This window comes from Aotus nancymaae, unplaced genomic scaffold (assembly GCF_030222135.1).
Source record: "Aotus nancymaae isolate 86718 unplaced genomic scaffold, 86718_ANA_hifiasm-v0.15.2.pri h1tg000053l, whole genome shotgun sequence".
Taxonomy (NCBI): Eukaryota; Metazoa; Chordata; class Mammalia; order Primates; family Aotidae; genus Aotus; species Aotus nancymaae.
In genome coordinates this window covers 30,053,191-30,070,149 of record NW_026988467.1, presented here as the reverse complement: position 1 = coordinate 30,070,149, position 16,959 = coordinate 30,053,191, and the positions used below count along the sequence as shown (strand labels likewise).

At 41.4% G+C, this 16,959-nt stretch overlaps 1 protein-coding gene across 1 annotated transcript in view; it reads left to right on the top strand.

The window, feature by feature from the left end:
• CSMD2 (CUB and Sushi multiple domains 2) overlaps nucleotides 1-16,959 on the top strand; it is a 616,469-nt gene that overhangs the window by 557,890 nt on the left and 41,620 nt on the right. Inside the window, exons 53-55 of the mRNA XM_064363669.1 lie at nucleotides 516-689; nucleotides 11,631-11,804; nucleotides 13,181-13,369. Of these exons, the coding sequence (XP_064219739.1) occupies nucleotides 516-689; nucleotides 11,631-11,804; nucleotides 13,181-13,369 (537 nt within the window). The remainder of the gene's footprint in view (nucleotides 1-515; nucleotides 690-11,630; nucleotides 11,805-13,180; nucleotides 13,370-16,959) is intronic.

Here is a 16,959-nt window from a genome sequence, read left to right as displayed (position 1 = left end):
GGTGAATCCCTTGAATCTAGGAGGTGGAGGTTGCAATGAGCCAAGATTGCACCACTGCACTCTAGCCTGGGAGTCAGAGTGAGACCCTGTTTAAAAAAAAAAAAAGAGAGAGAGCTGCTCTTGAGTTTGTGTTTTTGGGTATATATATATATGGCTTTTTTGTATCTCGTTGGTAAGAAAAAGAGCGGGATGATACTGGGGGCAGGGAGGCAACAGTGATTATTTTGCACACACCTGTGTAGAGACACAGAAACTGAAACTCAGAAGTGAGTGGCCATTTGGTATACAACCTTGGGATTTGGGGTGCCAAGTCCTCAACATTATTTCTATCATGTCGAGGGTTCCTGAAGTCACTCCTGAATTGCTATGTTCGGGGAGAGGTGGGAAAAGTGATGAGTGGTGGGATAGTTGGTCCTTTTTCCCACCATCCCTGTCTCTCGCCACCCAGACCAAGCTCCACTCCATTTTCTATAAGCTCCTCTTTGATGTACTCTCTTCCCCGTCCCTCACCAAAGCTGGACACTGTGGGACACCTGAGCCTATCATCAACGGACATATCAATGGGGAGAACTACAGCTACCGGGGCAGTGTAGTGTACCAGTGCAACGCGGGCTTCCGCCTGATCGGCATGTCTGTGCGCATCTGCCAGCAGGATCATCACTGGTCGGGCAAGACCCCTTTCTGTGTGCGTAAGTATGTCATCCACTCTCCCTAGTCATGGGGCTCAGACTCAACATGGACTTTCTCCCTCTCTCTCTTAATTAGATTAATTAGAGGGTCTTTTTTTTTTGGTATGATTGCTAATTTTTCTTTCAAAATTTAAATCATTGTCAATCTAATATTTTCAGTTCTCTGCATTATTAATCAGTTTTGTCTTTTATTATTTCCTTCCTTGTGATTTCTTTTGGTTTATATTTTTGTTCATTTTCTAGCTTTTGAGTGGGAATTTAATTCATTTGTTTTTATTCTTTCATTTCTACTGAATTTTATTGCTATAAGTGCTTAAGACTATGAAATTTCCTGTGATCACTGCTTTAATTGTGTCCTATAGAGTCCAATAATAAATGTTCATTATTTATTAGAAACTCTGTAATTTTGGTATTGAGTTCCCCTTTTACATAGAAAATTTTTAATAGAAGGATTTGTTTCTAGGTGGAAGGCCCTTTTTGTTTTCAGTATGTTATTCATTTCTAATTTTTATTGCATTGTATGTAATATTTCTACTTCACAGAATTTACTGAAGCTTTCTTTGTGACCTAATAGTTGGTCAGTTGTTATGAGTGTCCCATGTGTACTTGAGAAGAAAGGGTATTAGGATGTCATCTTTTATTTATATGTCCATGAGATATATCTGATTGATTATGTTGTCTATGTCCTCAACATTCTTACTTTTCACCCACTCAATCTGTTTTATTCTGAGAGATGTATTTAAAGTTTTTTATTAGTAGTATGTTTCTTTTCCTTGAACTTCCTGTAGTTTCTGTTCTATAAAGATGGTTGCTATGTTATTTGGTGCGTAGATATTCATAACTAGTATCTCCATTGCACATTGTGGTTTTTAGCCTTTAAAGATGACTTTTTGTCACTTTTAATATTTTTTGGCTTGAATTGTACTTTGCTTCATATTAAGCTTACAACTCCTACTTTAATTCTTTTGCCAGTACATCTGTGGCCATTTCTTTTAGCCTTTTGATTCTTTTAGGTGTGATTCTTGTATGCAGCATAAATTGCCTTATGAGCTATCTTGACAATCTTTTTCTTTTAGTTGGTTAGTTAAACTCATTCACATATATTAATATGACTGATATGTTTAGTCTTAATTTTGCCATCTCCCATTTCGCCACTTCTCCACCCCTGATAACCACCATTCTACTCTCTGTATCTATGAATTTGACTTTTGGAATTATAATATTAGTTTAATTCTATTTTTCTTGTAGGTTTTTTGGTGATTTTTTGAGGTTCATAATTATTTTTCCCTTTATCCTAAAGTCTAATATCTATATTAGGACATGCTTCAGAGTTAATTATTCCCCAGGTATTATGTGGGTCTTTGAACATACAGATTCAGGTCTTTCTTTATTTCTAACGATTTTTCTTGGATTATGGTTTGAAACATCAGTATTGTTTTGTTTCCCACTGTTTTTTCCTCCTTCATCAGCTCTGATTATGTGTATATTGAATCTTCTTTGCCTGTCTTCTCTCTCAGCCTCTTTCTCTCTCATTATTTTTACCTCTTTATCTCATTTTAATTCCCTTGAATTCTTGCCTGACTTACTTCAGTGACTCTTGTTAAATTATCATTTTAGAATAGTCTTTCTTGGGCCTCTTATATATATAGTCTTCATTTCTCAGATAGTTTTGTCTTTTTCTTCTATCTCTTTAAAGTAAGCAATCAGTTTTCTTTTATTTTCTTCCACATTTTGTCCATTTGTGCTTTTAGTTTGGATTTTCTGATTTTCATGGTGGTTTTTAAATTATTTAGAATATTTAGTTCAGTTTAGAATGCTACTCCAGTTTTCTTATGCTTCGTTTGTTTTGTTTTTGGTGAGGAGGTTTTCATCAGATGAAATGCTTGAATCCTTTTCTACTTTTTTCTTAAAATAACTTTGTATACATTTAGGTTGATGTTTTCTATTCATTTTACGGCTTTAGTGTGCTTTACTAGTACCCTCTTCTGTCAGTGTTACAGTCTTTCTCTCTGATCATTTTTCCTTCTTTATCTCATTTTGACTCCCTTGGATGTTTGCCTATGTTTTTTTTTTTTTAATTTTATTTTAAATATAAGGTTTTTTTTTTGTGTGTGTGTGTGTATGTGTGTGTGTGAGTGTGTGTGTGTGGTGGGGGGTAAGGGAAAGATTGCATGTCCTTCATTTTTGTTTGTTTGCTTGTTTTTCTTTTGTCTTGCAGAACCCCAGGTTTTCCAATCATTGCTTCTTTTTCCCTTTATCACTCAGAGGATGTCATTTTATTTTCTTCCAGAAGCAATGAGGGAGAATCACACACATTTTTATGTCCCTTTTCTGTAGTTGTACATGGACATACAAAGATTTCTTTTCAATATATTCACATATAAGATGGATTTTCTCCTTCTAGCAGCAGTGTTAAGCCCTTCACCTGCTCCTCTCTTCTCTTTCATACAGTTTACTCTCCACAAAAGCTTGGAACAGAAGGGCGAGAAGTAACTCTGCCTGGGCTTAGTGTGTATTTCTCAACTTACGTGTAATTTCAAGTTTGTAGCACTCCCTAGCTTCTAGTTAGTCTATGGGCCTGGGTTTTCTCTTATTTGTTCTTCTGGTTGATCTGCAATTTATATATATATATCTAAATTTATATATATATATATCTAAATTTATATATATATATATATATAATTGCATTTTAGGTTTTGGGGTACATGTGAAGAACATGCAGGATTGTGGCATAGGTACATACATGGCAATGTAGTTTCCACTGTTATCCTCAGCTGCCTGGAAATAATTGGAAAATTCTTCACTTTGAAAATTTCCCTAAAGTGAGCCTTTATGTAAAGTGCAGGTTTTCCTTCTTAATTTTTGTAAAGGAGGTATTTTATTTTAATTCTTCTTTTGGCTTTTTATATATGGGATAGGACCATAAAATAATGAGAATTTCTCAATAAACAATACATGAAAATTAGTCTTAATAACTTCTTAATGTTTACAGAAAGCAAGACCCAAGCCAGGTATGGTGGCTCATGCTTGTAGTCCCAGCTATTCAAGTGCCTGAAGTCAGAGGATCAGTTGAGCCTGGAAATTTGAAATGAGCCTGGGCAACATAATGAGACCCCATCTCAGAAAAAAATAAAAAAACTAAGATCCATCTGTATTCAGTCACTTGGATGTATCTAAATAAGACATATTTAGTTTTACTGAGAAGATGAACATGCAAATGCCCTCAGGAAATTGGTGCCCAATGTATATAAAGAAATTTAGGTAACAAATAATAGAAACTGTTGGGGTCTGGATGGAGAATGTCTGCCTAGCTTAAAGACATTGAATGTTAGACTGGACCATATTCAAAGTCAGTGAGTGAAGTAGTTAGGCACTCAGGTGTAGACCCAGATTGCCTGGGTTTACATCTCAGCTCTACCACCAGATATCCTGTGGCTATGTAACTGTAGGTAGGTCGGTTTACCTCACTAGGTATCAGTCTTCTCACCTGTAAAAAGCAGGCACCTCAAAGACTACTGGGAGCATTAAATAAATTAATACACATAAGATGGTTAGGCCAGTGCCTGATCCAGATGTTAAGCAGCAGTTGCTGCTGCTGCCGTTGCTGCTGTTGTGTGATGATGATGATGATGATGGTGATGGTAGTGGGGGTGGTAATGCTGCCACCATCACATCACAGAATCCAGGATCTCTTTTTTTTTATTGGACTTTAAGTTCTGGGGTACATGTGCAGATCATGCAGGATTGTTGCATAGGTACACACATGGCAAGGTGGTTTGCTGCCTCCATCCCCCCATCACCTATATCTGGCATTTCTCCCCATGTTATCCCTCCCTAACCTCCCCACCCCACCACTGCCCCTCTCCTAGTCCCCCCCAACAGATCCCAGTGTATGATGCTCCCCTCCCTGTGTCCATGTGTTCTCATTGTTCAATACCCGCTTTTGAGTGAGAACATGCAGTGTTTGATTTTCTGTTCTTGTGTCAGTTTGCTGAGAATGATGGTTTAGATTCATCCATGTCCCTACAAAGGGTATGAACTCATCATTTTTTATGGCTGCATAGTATTCCATGGTGTGCATGTGCCACATTTTCCTTGTCCAGTCTATCATCGATGGACATTTTGGTTGGTTCCAGGTCTTTGCTATTGTAAACAGTGGCGCAATGAACATACATGTGCATGTGTCTTTATTATAGAATGATTTATAATCCTTTGGGTATATACCCAGTAATGAGATTGCTGGATCAAATGAAATTTCTATTTCTAGGTCCTTGAGGAATTGCCACACTATCTTCCACAATGGTTGAACTAATTTACACTCCCACCAACAGTATAAAAGTGTTCCTATTTCTTCACATCCTCTCCAGCATCTGTTGTCTCTGGATTTTTTTTGAAATAAATAATGAATTTATTATATGGATCCTTTATATAAAGGATATAAGATAAACACAATTGATAATGTCTTCAGTTGCAGAGTTCATAGATGATCGCCATTCTAACTGTTGTGAGATGGTATCTCAATGTGGTTTTGATTTGCATTTCTCTAATGACCAGTGATGATGATCATTTTTCCACGTTTGTTGGCCTCATGTATGTCTTCTTTTGAAAAGTGTCTGTTCATATCCTTTGCCCACTTTTGAGTGGGTTTGTTTGTTTTTTTCTTGTAAATCTGTTTTAGTTCTTTGTAGATTCTGGATATTAGCCCTTTGTCAGATGAGTAGGTTGCAAAAATTTTTTCCCATTCTGTTGGTTGGCAGTTCACTCTGATGATTGCTTCTTTTGCTGTACAGAAGCTCTGGAGTTTAATTAGGTCCCATTTGTCTATTTTGGCTTTTGTTGCCAATGCTTTTGGTGTTTTAGTCATGAAGTCCTTGCCTATGCCTATGTCCTGAATGGTTTTGCCTAGGTTTTCTTCTAGGGTTTTTATGGTGCTAGGTTTTATGTTTAAGTCTTTAATTCATCTGGAGTTAATTTTAGTGTAAGGTGTTAGGAAGGGGTCCAGTTTCTGCTTTCTGCACATGGCTAGCTAGTTTTCCCAACACTATTTATTAAACGGAGAATCCTTTCCCCATTGCTTGTTTTTGTCAGGTTTGTCAACGATCAGATGGTTGTAGATGTGTGGCATTACTTCCGAGGCCTCTGTTCTGTTCCATTGCTCTGTATCTTTGTTTTGGTACCAGTACCATGCTGTTTTGGTACCAGTATCATGCTGTTTTGATTACTGTAGCCTTGTAGTATAGTTTGAAGTCAGGTAGCATGATGCCTCTTGCTCTGTTCTTTATGCTTAGGATTGTCTTGGCTATGCAGGCTCTCTTTTGGTTCTATATGAAGTTTAAGGTACTTTTTTCCCGTTCTGTGAAGAGGGTCATTGGTAGCTTAATGGGGATAGCATTGAATCTATAAATTACTTTGGGCAGTATGGCCATTTTCACAATACTGATTCTTCCTAACCATGAGTATGGCATGTTTTTCCATCTGTTTGTATCCTCTCTTATTTCGTGAGGAGTGGTTTATAGTTCTCCTTAAACAGATCCTTTACATCCTTTGTTAGTTGTATTCCTAGGCATTTTATTCTCTTTGTAGCAATTGTGAATGGGAGTTTACTCTTGATTTGGCTGTCTATTAGTCTGTTATTGATGTATAGGAATGCCTGTGATTTCTGCACATTCATTTTTATCCTGAGACTGAAGTTACTTATTAGTTTAAGGAGATTAGGCTGAGACACTCAATCCAGAGCCATTCAGATTGCTGGTCTTTGTAGGGGTGGGACCCATGAAGCCAGATCACCTGTCCCTGCTTTCAGCCCCCTCGTTTTCAGTTTAATGGGTGGTTCCGTCTCCCAGCTGTTCCAGGCGCTCGTTGAAATGGCCACCTAGATTTGTGTGAGTCTTTGTGCGTAAACCCATGGCGCCAGCTGAAACAGCCATACTAGAAACTCATGGCATTTTTTGGCCTGGGAATCTCCTGGTCTGTGGGTGGTAGAAACTTGTTTGGAAATGTGGTGATTGTCAACCCTCTGCATTGCTCTCACTGGGAACTGCACTCCAGAGCTGTTCCTATTCAGCCATCTTGGATCTCCTCTGCCAGAATCTCTTATACTAAGCCCCATTCTTTCTTGGAGCACAGAGGCTTGGGAATTATCTGGAAATAAAAGAAAGGAAGAGGAAAGCAAGAATAAAAGAACAAATATCTGTAAGTGTTTACTCTGTGCTAGGCAACATGTTAGCTACCAATACTTATAAAGCCAAGGTTTCCAATGTCAACCAGACTCTCAAAACTTTCCAGCTGCCCTCTTCATTCCTCCATCAACCCCCTTGTCCATTCCCCACACAGCTGTTTCACAAGTCTCCCTCCTTTCTGAAGACTTGTATTCCATTATCCCTACCTATATTCTCAGCAAATAACTAAATTAAACAGTTAAGACAGCCTGGAATCAGAGAAGCTGGGTTCAAAACTCAGATGAGCCACTTAGAAACTGTGACCCTTGAACAAGTCTCTTGAGTCCTCTGAAATTCTGTTTTCTGTGGGCATAACAGTGGTGCCTACCTCATAGCATTGTGAGAATTAAGTGAGACAATGACTGCAAGCCCCAGCTGTTGTTAGCTAATCATATAATACCACTTTCTATTCTGCAGAGATGATAGAAGCCATCAGACAATAGCTTCTCCTACTTTCAGCTTCCCCACTCACACATCTACTCTGTGTACAACTGTCCTCGCCCCTTCTCTCTCACCTCAGTAGAAGAATCTCTCTCCCAGCCCACGGCTAATCCCTGCACCAGTCTCTGGATCTCCTTCCATGCTGCCCCCTTAGTGAGCTTAGTTTGTTCTTAATCCTCTTCTATGTTACCATGGACCTTCCCTTTCTGTTTCCCTCAGCTTCAAAGACCATATTCGAGAAAGATTTCCTTAGAGACTACTACATGCCAGACCCTGTATTAGGTGTTGAGGATAAACATGAATGTGTCATACATCATTTCTGCCCTTAGGAAACTAGGTCTAGTTGTCCTGAAGTGTGCTCAAAACGCTATTAAGTGCTCAAGTCTCATCAGGTCCTCCACTTTCCTCCTGATGATGCCTTATTCTTCTGCCTGTGGCAGCCTGTATTAGTTCAGGGTCCTCTAGAGAAACAGAACCAATAGGATGTGTGTATAGAGAGAGTGTGTGATTTATTTTAAGGAATTGGCTCACACAATTGTGGAGGCTGGCAAGTCCAAAATCACCAGCATAAGCCAGCAGGATGGAGACCCAGGAAAGAATCACGGTTCAAGTCTGAAGGCAGGCTGCTAGCCAAATTTCCTCTTCTTCCAGGGAGAGTAGGCTGCCTTGTCTCTTGAGGCCTTCAGCTGATTGAATGAGGCCCACCCACATAATGGAGGGCCTCATAATCTATTTCATTCAAAGTCTCCTGATTGAAATGTTATCTTATCTAAAACATACCTTCACAGAAACATCTGGAATAATGTGGAATAATGTTTGGCCATATGTCTAGGTATCATGGCCTAGCTAAGCTGACACATGAAACTAACCATCACGTGGCCATGCTGCTTGAGAGAATTACCTACGCTAACTGCTTCCTCCACTCCCCTCTCAGTAGCAGCAAAGGCCACTACTTTTCTGCTCTAGCCAGAAAGAACTTCCATCCCAGTCAACAGGACCTCTGGTCCTAGGCCATGTTCTAAAATGCTCAGAGCCTCTGCTGCCCAGGAACTGCAGGGCAGGAATCTGAGAAGTGCCAGCCAAAGCTTTCCAGCAGCCAGAAAGCCTGGGACCTAAAGAGAACATGAAGAACTTACACGGGGGCACCAGAGATGACGCCTGGTGGCAGCAGCTTCTTCTGCTGCTCCTGGTCCAGGGCCTGTGGCTTGGGAATATGTAAGAAGCAGTGGGTAAGAGCCCAAACCAGGGAGGGGACACTTCAAGTCACCAATGGTCCTATTGATGAATCTGAGGGACAGTTTTTCATCTTTATCTTATTTGATCTATCAAGGGTGTCTGACAATTCTTGAGGCTCTTGGCTCTATGACACTACCTACTCCCATAGAGCTTTGCTTTACACTTTTTTGATCACTCCTAGGTTTCCTATAGTTTTTTTTTTTAATATCTGCCCTTCAAAAAGTGCTATTCCCAAAGGTTTTTTGTTTGTTTGTTTGTTGTTGTTTTTTTAAGACAGAGTCTCACTTAGCCACCCAGGCTGGAGCGCATTCTCGGCTCACTGCAACCTCCGCCTTTCAGGTTCAAGAGATTCTCCAGCCTCAGCCTTCCGAATAGCTGCTATTACAGGTGCACGCCACCACATCTGGCTAATTTTTAAATATATTTTTAGTAGAGATGGGGTTTCACCATGTTGGCCAGGCTGGTTTCCAACTTCTGACCTCAGGTGTTCTGCCTACCTCGGCTTCTCAAAGTGCTGGGATTACAGGCATAAGCCACCGCACCCAGCCCCAAAGGTTTTAATCCTCAACACTCTTCTCTCTCTTTATGTGAGTGATTTCTACCCTCAGGGGATGGACATCACGACATTTTCCAAATCTGGTGAAAGTAATGGATTCTCTCCCAAACTGGCTGCAAACACCCAGGGCCTTGCATATAATTTCAGGGGTTCACAGATGCTGTGATGCTTATCCCTGCTCTCCCACCATCTTCTTAACCTGGCAAAGCCCTACTCACCCTTGAGACCTAGATCAGACCTCTTGCCACTCCCTGTGGGACCCTCTTTGGCCCATCTCTACCCAGTTTAAGGTAGAAGCCACTCCTCTGCACTGGTCTCTATCTCAGTACCAGACCCCTGGGCTTAACACTGGCTTCCCTGCCTGCTCCCCTACGAGTTTGTGAAATGAGCTTCCTGAGGTCAGAGAACATATCATGTTCTTCCTTGCATATTCTACTCTGTAGCAGAGTACCTAGCTCATAAAAGGCACTCAGTAGACATTTGATTATAAATAAATATGTGAATTGAATCTGTTTTCAAAGCAACCCTGTGAAATGCATATCAAAATTCTTACTTTGCAGCTATAGAAACCAAGCCTCAAAGTGAAATATCCTCAGACCCAAAGTCAGGAAGGGGCAGAGCTGAGCTGGAAATCCTGGTCTGGTGACCTTCCTAGCCCATTCTCATCTCATCGTGCCAGGCTGCTTTGAACCCCTGCGGTCCACTAACAACATGTCCCCTGCTCTTCCTGGCTCTCTCCACTAGAGTTAGGGTTGCTACTATTGAGATTTACAAAAGAGAACTAGCCCAGAAAACACCAGATCTGGCCACAGCAAAGACTGGGTGCTGCCTCATCTTACACCCCCATCCCCATTATCACCATTTAGGTCTTAGGTGGTATCCTTATGGATTTAAGTATTGGGCAAAGAGAATATCCCTGTGGTTCCTCATCTTCGCACAAACTGAAACACAGAACAAGGTAAGAGGCTTGGTAAAAGCATCATGTGAGAGTTCAACCCCATGAGACCTTGGTGCCAGGCAGGGACAAAATAGAACTAAGGACTGAGGATCAAAGCAGAAGCCCAGGCATCTATCCATTCATGCACTTACTCATTTGCTGATTCACTCAGCAAAAATTTATCATGCTCCTGCTGAATGTCAGGCACTGGTACATACACCAAGGATGTAGGAATAAGCAAAACAAAGTCCCTGACCTCAGGAGCTTGCATTCAGCTGAGGGTGATAAGCAGTAAACAGATACGGAAGTGGTATGGTGTGTTAGTTGGTGACAGTGCTATGGAGAGAGGTTGAGCAGAGCAAAGGACCTGACAGTGCTGGCCCACTGGGGACTAAAGAAGGCCTCACTGACATGGTTAATTTGAGGAGAGACCTGAGAAGAGGAGAGGAGTTAAGGGATATCTTCAGGAACAATGTTCCAGGCAGAAATAAAAAGCAAATGCAAAGACCCTGGGGCAGGAACTTGCTTTGTATATTCATGAAGCCTCCAAGAGACCAGTGCAGCCAGGTGGAGTGAGGTGTACCACTGGGAGGAAGGGGAAATCAATGGGATGCAGGGGTAAGCATGGTGGCCTGCAAATAGCACATCCCTTTTCTCTTCCCTGCTCATGTCTGAACAAAACATTAAACAAAACACGGTGGTAGGTGGAGGACCAAATATTACCTTGATTACTAATAAAGGCTAAGTTGGAAAATGGAGCTTAATGTGAGAGCCAGATGGAGGCTGCTGCATGAACCCAGAATGAGATGGGTTCACCCACCCACAGAGGCAACACTGCAGTGGGGCACACAGCCCTGCAATGTTGAGGATAACCTGCCTCCCCAACAGCCAAGAGCAGCCGAGAACATTGCTCCCTGCAGACAACTAGGTCCCTAGAAGAAAAGGGATGCTGAGCCAAACATGCCAGCTCATTCTCCCCAAGTTGCACAGATCAAGGTGCACTAACTGAACTCCCTTCCGATGGAAGCAGTGGAAGGTAGTGGGTTCTCTCCAAATAGCAGCTCTGCTTCCCCAATTTGCCTGGGCCATTGGTCTAGCAGGGTGACTGAACTCCGCACCAGGCTTGGTTAATATTCATTCTGGTTCTACAGGGTTGGCTCAGGAATGAGCATGGGCCTAAATCAGCTGATGGGTGGCCATAAGTATACCCAGCAATTAAGAATGGATCTGGACAGCTGAAGGCATCATAGGCAAGAAAAATAAGATAGGACTGACCGCTCAGACCACAGAGAACCACAGTTCAGGTCTAACACCCTATGGAAAGTCATAGAATGATTGATCTCAAGTTTTCCAAGCTACAGACATGTCTTCAGGAAGAACAGAATGTTCCCCTGACAATTTCAGTTTATAAAGCTTTTATAGCAAAAGAAATTGAAGTTAGACTTATAGGTGAACTTCACTGATGTGCATAAGAGATGCCAGGTGAGAGGTGGATAAATTTTGAGAGGTGTGGAACAGTAGGAGGGCTTACCTATCTTCTGTTTCGGTTACAGCAATTACCTGTGGACACCCAGGCAACCCTGTCAACGGCCTCACTCAGGGCAACCAGTTTAATCTCAACGATGTGGTCAAGTTTGTTTGCAACCCTGGGTATATGGCTGAGGGGGCTGCTAGGTCCCAATGCCTGGCCAGCGGGCAGTGGAGTGACATGCTACCCACCTGCAGAAGTGAGTCACCCTTTCTCTCCCACTCTACTCCCCATCATCTCTGCCATATGTGGTTCTGTAGCTCAAAAAAGAAGCCAGTGAATTCATTCTGGCATCATTCTGACCCAGATAGGGAAGATGAGGCAGAAAAGGGTCATAAATGAGGACTTTCTCAACCCTTAGATACAGCCACATAAAATTTCATCATCGTGGGTTATATAAGGAAAGCAAAACTTAGTTTTATCTTTCAGATCTTCTTATTTACGTTTCATAGAACAAATAATGTATCGTTATCATATAAAGCCCCATTATTTTTTAACAGAGGCTTATGTTTCTCACATAAACAAGAAATCTAAAAATAATATTATTTCTGCAGCTGCTCAATGAGGTCAAGAGCAATATCTTGATCTTTCCTCATGGTTGCAAAATGGCTGCTGCAGCTCCTTTGGAACTACACTTAAGAGATCCCCATTCTTGATGAAAAAGCAGAGAGTCTAAAAGTTGAGATAAAGGGGTTGAGGGCTGGGGAAAAATACACAGAGAGGAAGCCAAAGGCTCAAAAGGCAGAAGGAAGAGAGAATGTTCTGGCCCCATTTGGTGTATTTAGGAAATAGCTTCTAAAGCTTTTAGAAGCTTTTGACAGCAGTGAAGCCTCAGAGAGGCTCATCAAAAGTAAAAATCCTTAAAGGCTTAGGGATTTTAAAAAAGACCTTCCTGCCCACTTCATATAATGAGTTTGAGTCTCAGGTAAGATAATGGATTTGAAGATGTTTGGAACGAAAAGTACATTCATGCGTTATGAATAATATTGTCATTATTATGAATAATGTTGTTATTATTCTAAAGTCTTACCCTGATTTTGAGTTAAGCTGCTTTGGAAACACTTTAATATTTTAAAGTCAAATTTATCCCCCAGGATATTAATGTGTCCCTGAAATACTCATAAAAGTGATAAAAACCATTTTCAAAAGAGCCCAACCGCTGTGCAAGTCAGTTCAAATTCGTCAGTTTTACAATTGACTTGCTTTGCTGTGGGAGGCACATGGTGCTAGGATCAGACACACAGAGACTCAAAGTTCATGCCCTCAAGGGATTCGTGTGTTAAAACAAGTCACAGCACAGGCTGGTAAAGTTAGCAATAGTGATTTGTGCAAGGGAATACCGGAAAGGGAGTAATCAGTTGGGGAAGAGGTGGGAAGGGTTCTCTAAGGAGGTGATGTCTAGCTGAACATGGAAGGATGAATCTTCTGACCAGGTAACCAAGGTGAGGCAACAAGTCCAGCAACCTCAGGACCAGCTCACCCTCCAGACAGGGTCTGCTTCATTGCCTAGTTTTGTTCTGAGGATTTTGCTATACTGGGAATCCATGTCTGTTTTGGACTTCTGTTCAATTGCAGTCATCAACTGTACAGATCCTGGACACCAAGAAAACAGTGTTCGTCAGGTCCATGCCAGCGGCCTGCACAGGTTCAGCTACGGCACCACTGTGTCTTACCAGTGCCACCACGGCTTCTACCTCCTGGGCACCCCAGTGCTCAGCTGCCAGGGAGATGGCACATGGGACCGTCCCCGCCCCCAGTGTCTCTGTAAGTAGATGTCACCTGCTCAAAATGACAGATGGGGTGGCCCATGTCAAAGAACAGTCCTCCCCTCTGTGCATGTGTGTGCATGTGTGTGTGTATGTGTGCACATGTGTGTGTTGTCTTATGGAGATAGTCACTCTGGCTACTCCTGAGATTTTAGATTCCTTCTTGAATTCCTGTTGAGTGACTTACCATACCAATTTTTGTGTTCTCACTTTCCTAGCTAGAGGCCTAGTCCTTTTCCTCTTTAGAGTTTCTACCCTCTTCAGCTTAGAGAATTCCCTTCTTTCAGAACTGGCCCTTCCTTGCCTTTCCAGAAAGACAGCACACAAACCCCTTCCCTTTAAAGGACTGAAGCAGAAAGGCTACAGACTCTGGAGGCAGACCACCTTGGACTGAAATTCTGGCTTTGCCACTGAACAAGTAGTGTGGTTTGGGAAAAGTTCACTACCCTCTCAGAGCCTCAGTTTATTTTTTTTTCTTTTACCTCAGTTTCTTCATCTATAAAAATGATGCCAGTATCTATTCCATAGGGTTATTAGAGGATCAAAGAAAAAAACTCTATAATAAAGTACCAGCATAGTATCTGGTACATAGTAGCTACTCAATAAACTGACTACATTAATTATTGTTAGGAAAAGATATTGGGACATGTTTTTTAAAAGGGGTTGGGGAGGTGCTCAGAATCCTGATGTATTAATCTGTTCCCCCACTGCTATAAAGAACTGCTCAAGACTAGGTAATTTATAAAGGAAAGAGGTTTAATTGACTCACAGTTCTGCAGGGCTGGGGAGGCCTCAGGAAACTAACAATTATGGTGGAAGGAGAAGAAAACACGTCCTTCTTCACATGGTGGCAGGAGAGAGAAGAATAAGCAAAGTTGGGGGAAAGCCCCTTATAAAACCGTCAGATCTCGTAAGAACTCAATCACTATCATGAGAACAGCATGAAGGTAACTGCCTCCATGATTCAATTACCTCCTACCAGGTCTCTCCCACAACCCGTGGCTATTATGGGAACTACAATTCAAGATGCAATTTGAATGGGGACATACCCAAACCATATCACCTGACATCTGGTCACTGGCCTTACGTGTCCTTATGAGAAGAGCAACCCCTTGGTCTCCTGCTCTCCCCTCTGGTTTCTAAAGGTGAATCCACATAGATTTCTCTCTCCCCCATCTTCTGAGTAGCAGAGGTGAAGATGCACTCCACATGGAGTAATGGATATGCAGTTAAGGCCATTCAGCAATTCACCTACCTTTGGCAGATTATACACATTTTGTAGGCCCTCCAGTCTGGGCGACTGCATTTTTTTATGCCTTCATGCCTGTAGGTCTAACAGGAGCCTGGTATAGCTGCTCACTGCTTCTATTTTCCGTGCTTAAGAACTCTGGCCTGGCCATCCAATCCCAGCAAATTGTTTAGGGTCAGAAATGGACACTACCTATATAAGGTGGTACCAGCTGAGAGTCAGAGCCCCTAATGGGCTCAAATTATTTTATCTTCTGGTAAAATGCAGCTTTTATCAAAGCGACCCTATCCATAGTAACTTTTTGTCCCAATGCTTGTTTTATCTGAAGTAGTCAGTCACATCTTCAGGCTCCACTTCTAATTCTAGTTCTCTTACTGCTGCTTCAGTGGAGAAGTGACCTCCTCCACTGAAGTCTTGAACCCACCAAAGTTATGCATGAGGGTTGGAATCAGCTTACCCTAAACTCCTGTTAATGTTGCTGTTGATATAATTAATAGGTAACTATATTCGTATACAGGCATACATTGGAGGTATTGCAGGTTCAGTTCCAGATCACTGCAATAAAGCAAATATCGCAATAAAATGAGTCACACAAATTTTTTAGTTTTCCAGTATAGTCTAAGTGTGTGATAGCATCATGCCAAAAAATATACATACCTTAATTTAAAATACTTTATTGCTAAAAAAAAAAAAAGTACTAACAATCATCTCAGCCCTCAGTAAGTCATACTCTTTGCTGGTGGAGGACTTTGCTTCAGTGTTGATGACTGCAGACTGATCAGGGTGATGAAGGCTGGTGTGGCTGTGGCAAAATCTTGAAATAAGACAAGTGAAGTCTGCCACATGGACTGACTCTTCCTTTCATGAAAGATTTCTCTGTAGCATATGCTGATGTTTGTTTGATAGCATTTTACCTACACAGTATAACTCCTTTCAAAATTGCAGTCAGTCTTCTCAAATCCTGCTGCCACTTTATCAACTAACTTTATGTGATGTTCTAAATCCTTTGTTGTCATTTCAGCAGTGTTCATGGCATTTTCACCAGGAGTAGATTCCTCTCAGGAAACCACTTTCTTTGCTCATCCATAAGAAGCAGCTTCTCATCTGTTCGAGTTTGATCATGAGATTGCAGTAATTCAGTCACATCTTCAGGCTCCACTTCTAATTCTAGTTCTCTTGCTACTTCTATCACATCTGCAGTGACCTCCTCCACTGAAGTCTTGAACCCCTCAAAGTCATGCGTGAGGGTTGGAATCAGCTTCTTCCAAACTCCTGTTAATGTTGATATTTGGACCTCCTCCCACGAATCACAAATCTTCTTAATGACATCTAGAATAGTAAATCCTTTTCAGAAGGTTTTCTATTTACTTTGCTCAGATCCATCAGAGGAATACACTATCTATGAAAGTTATAGCCTTATGAAATGTATTTCTTAAATAATAAGATTTGAAATTCAAAACTATTTCTTGATCCATGGGCTGCAGAATGGATGTTGTGTTAGGAGGCATGAAAACAACATTCAACTCCTGTACCTCTCCAGTTCTGATGTACAGGATCTCTCCATCAGAGCTCTTGGGTGACCAGGTGCATTGTCAATGAGCAGTACTATTTTGAAAAGAATCTCTTTTTTCTGAGCAGTAGGTCTCAACAGTGGGCTTAAAGTGTTCAATAAACCATGTTACAAACAGACGTGCTATCGTCCAGGCTTTGTTGTTCCATTTATAGAGCACAGGCAGAATAGATTTAGAATAATTATTAAGGGCCCTAGGATTTTCAGAATGGTAAATGAGCATTGGCTTCCACTTAAAATCGCCAGCTGCATTCATCCCTAACCTGAGAGTCATTCAGTCTTTTGAAACTTTGAAGCCAGGCATTGACTTCTCTGTAGCTATGAAAGTCCTAGATGGCATGTTCTTCAAATAGAAGGCTGTTTTGTTGTCCTTGAAAATCTGTTGTTTAGTGTAGCCACCTTCATCACTTAGCTTAGCTAGATCTTCTGGATAACTTGCTACAACTTCCACATCAGCACTTGCTGCTTCGCCTTGCACTTTTATGTTATAGAAATGGCCTCTTTCTTTAAACCTCATGAGCCAAGCTCTGCTTGCTTTGTACTTTTCTTCTGCAGCTTCCTCCATTCTCTCAGCCTTCATAGAATTGAAGAGGGTTAGGGCCTTGCTTTGGATTAGGCTTTGGCTTAAGGGAATGTTGTGGCTGGTTTGCTATTCTATCCAGACATACCTACTTTCTATAGTAGGTGGAGCCAAGGATGATGCTAAGCAACCTGCAATGCACAGGACAGCCCCTATAATAAAGACTTGCTCAAACTTTCTCCATATCAG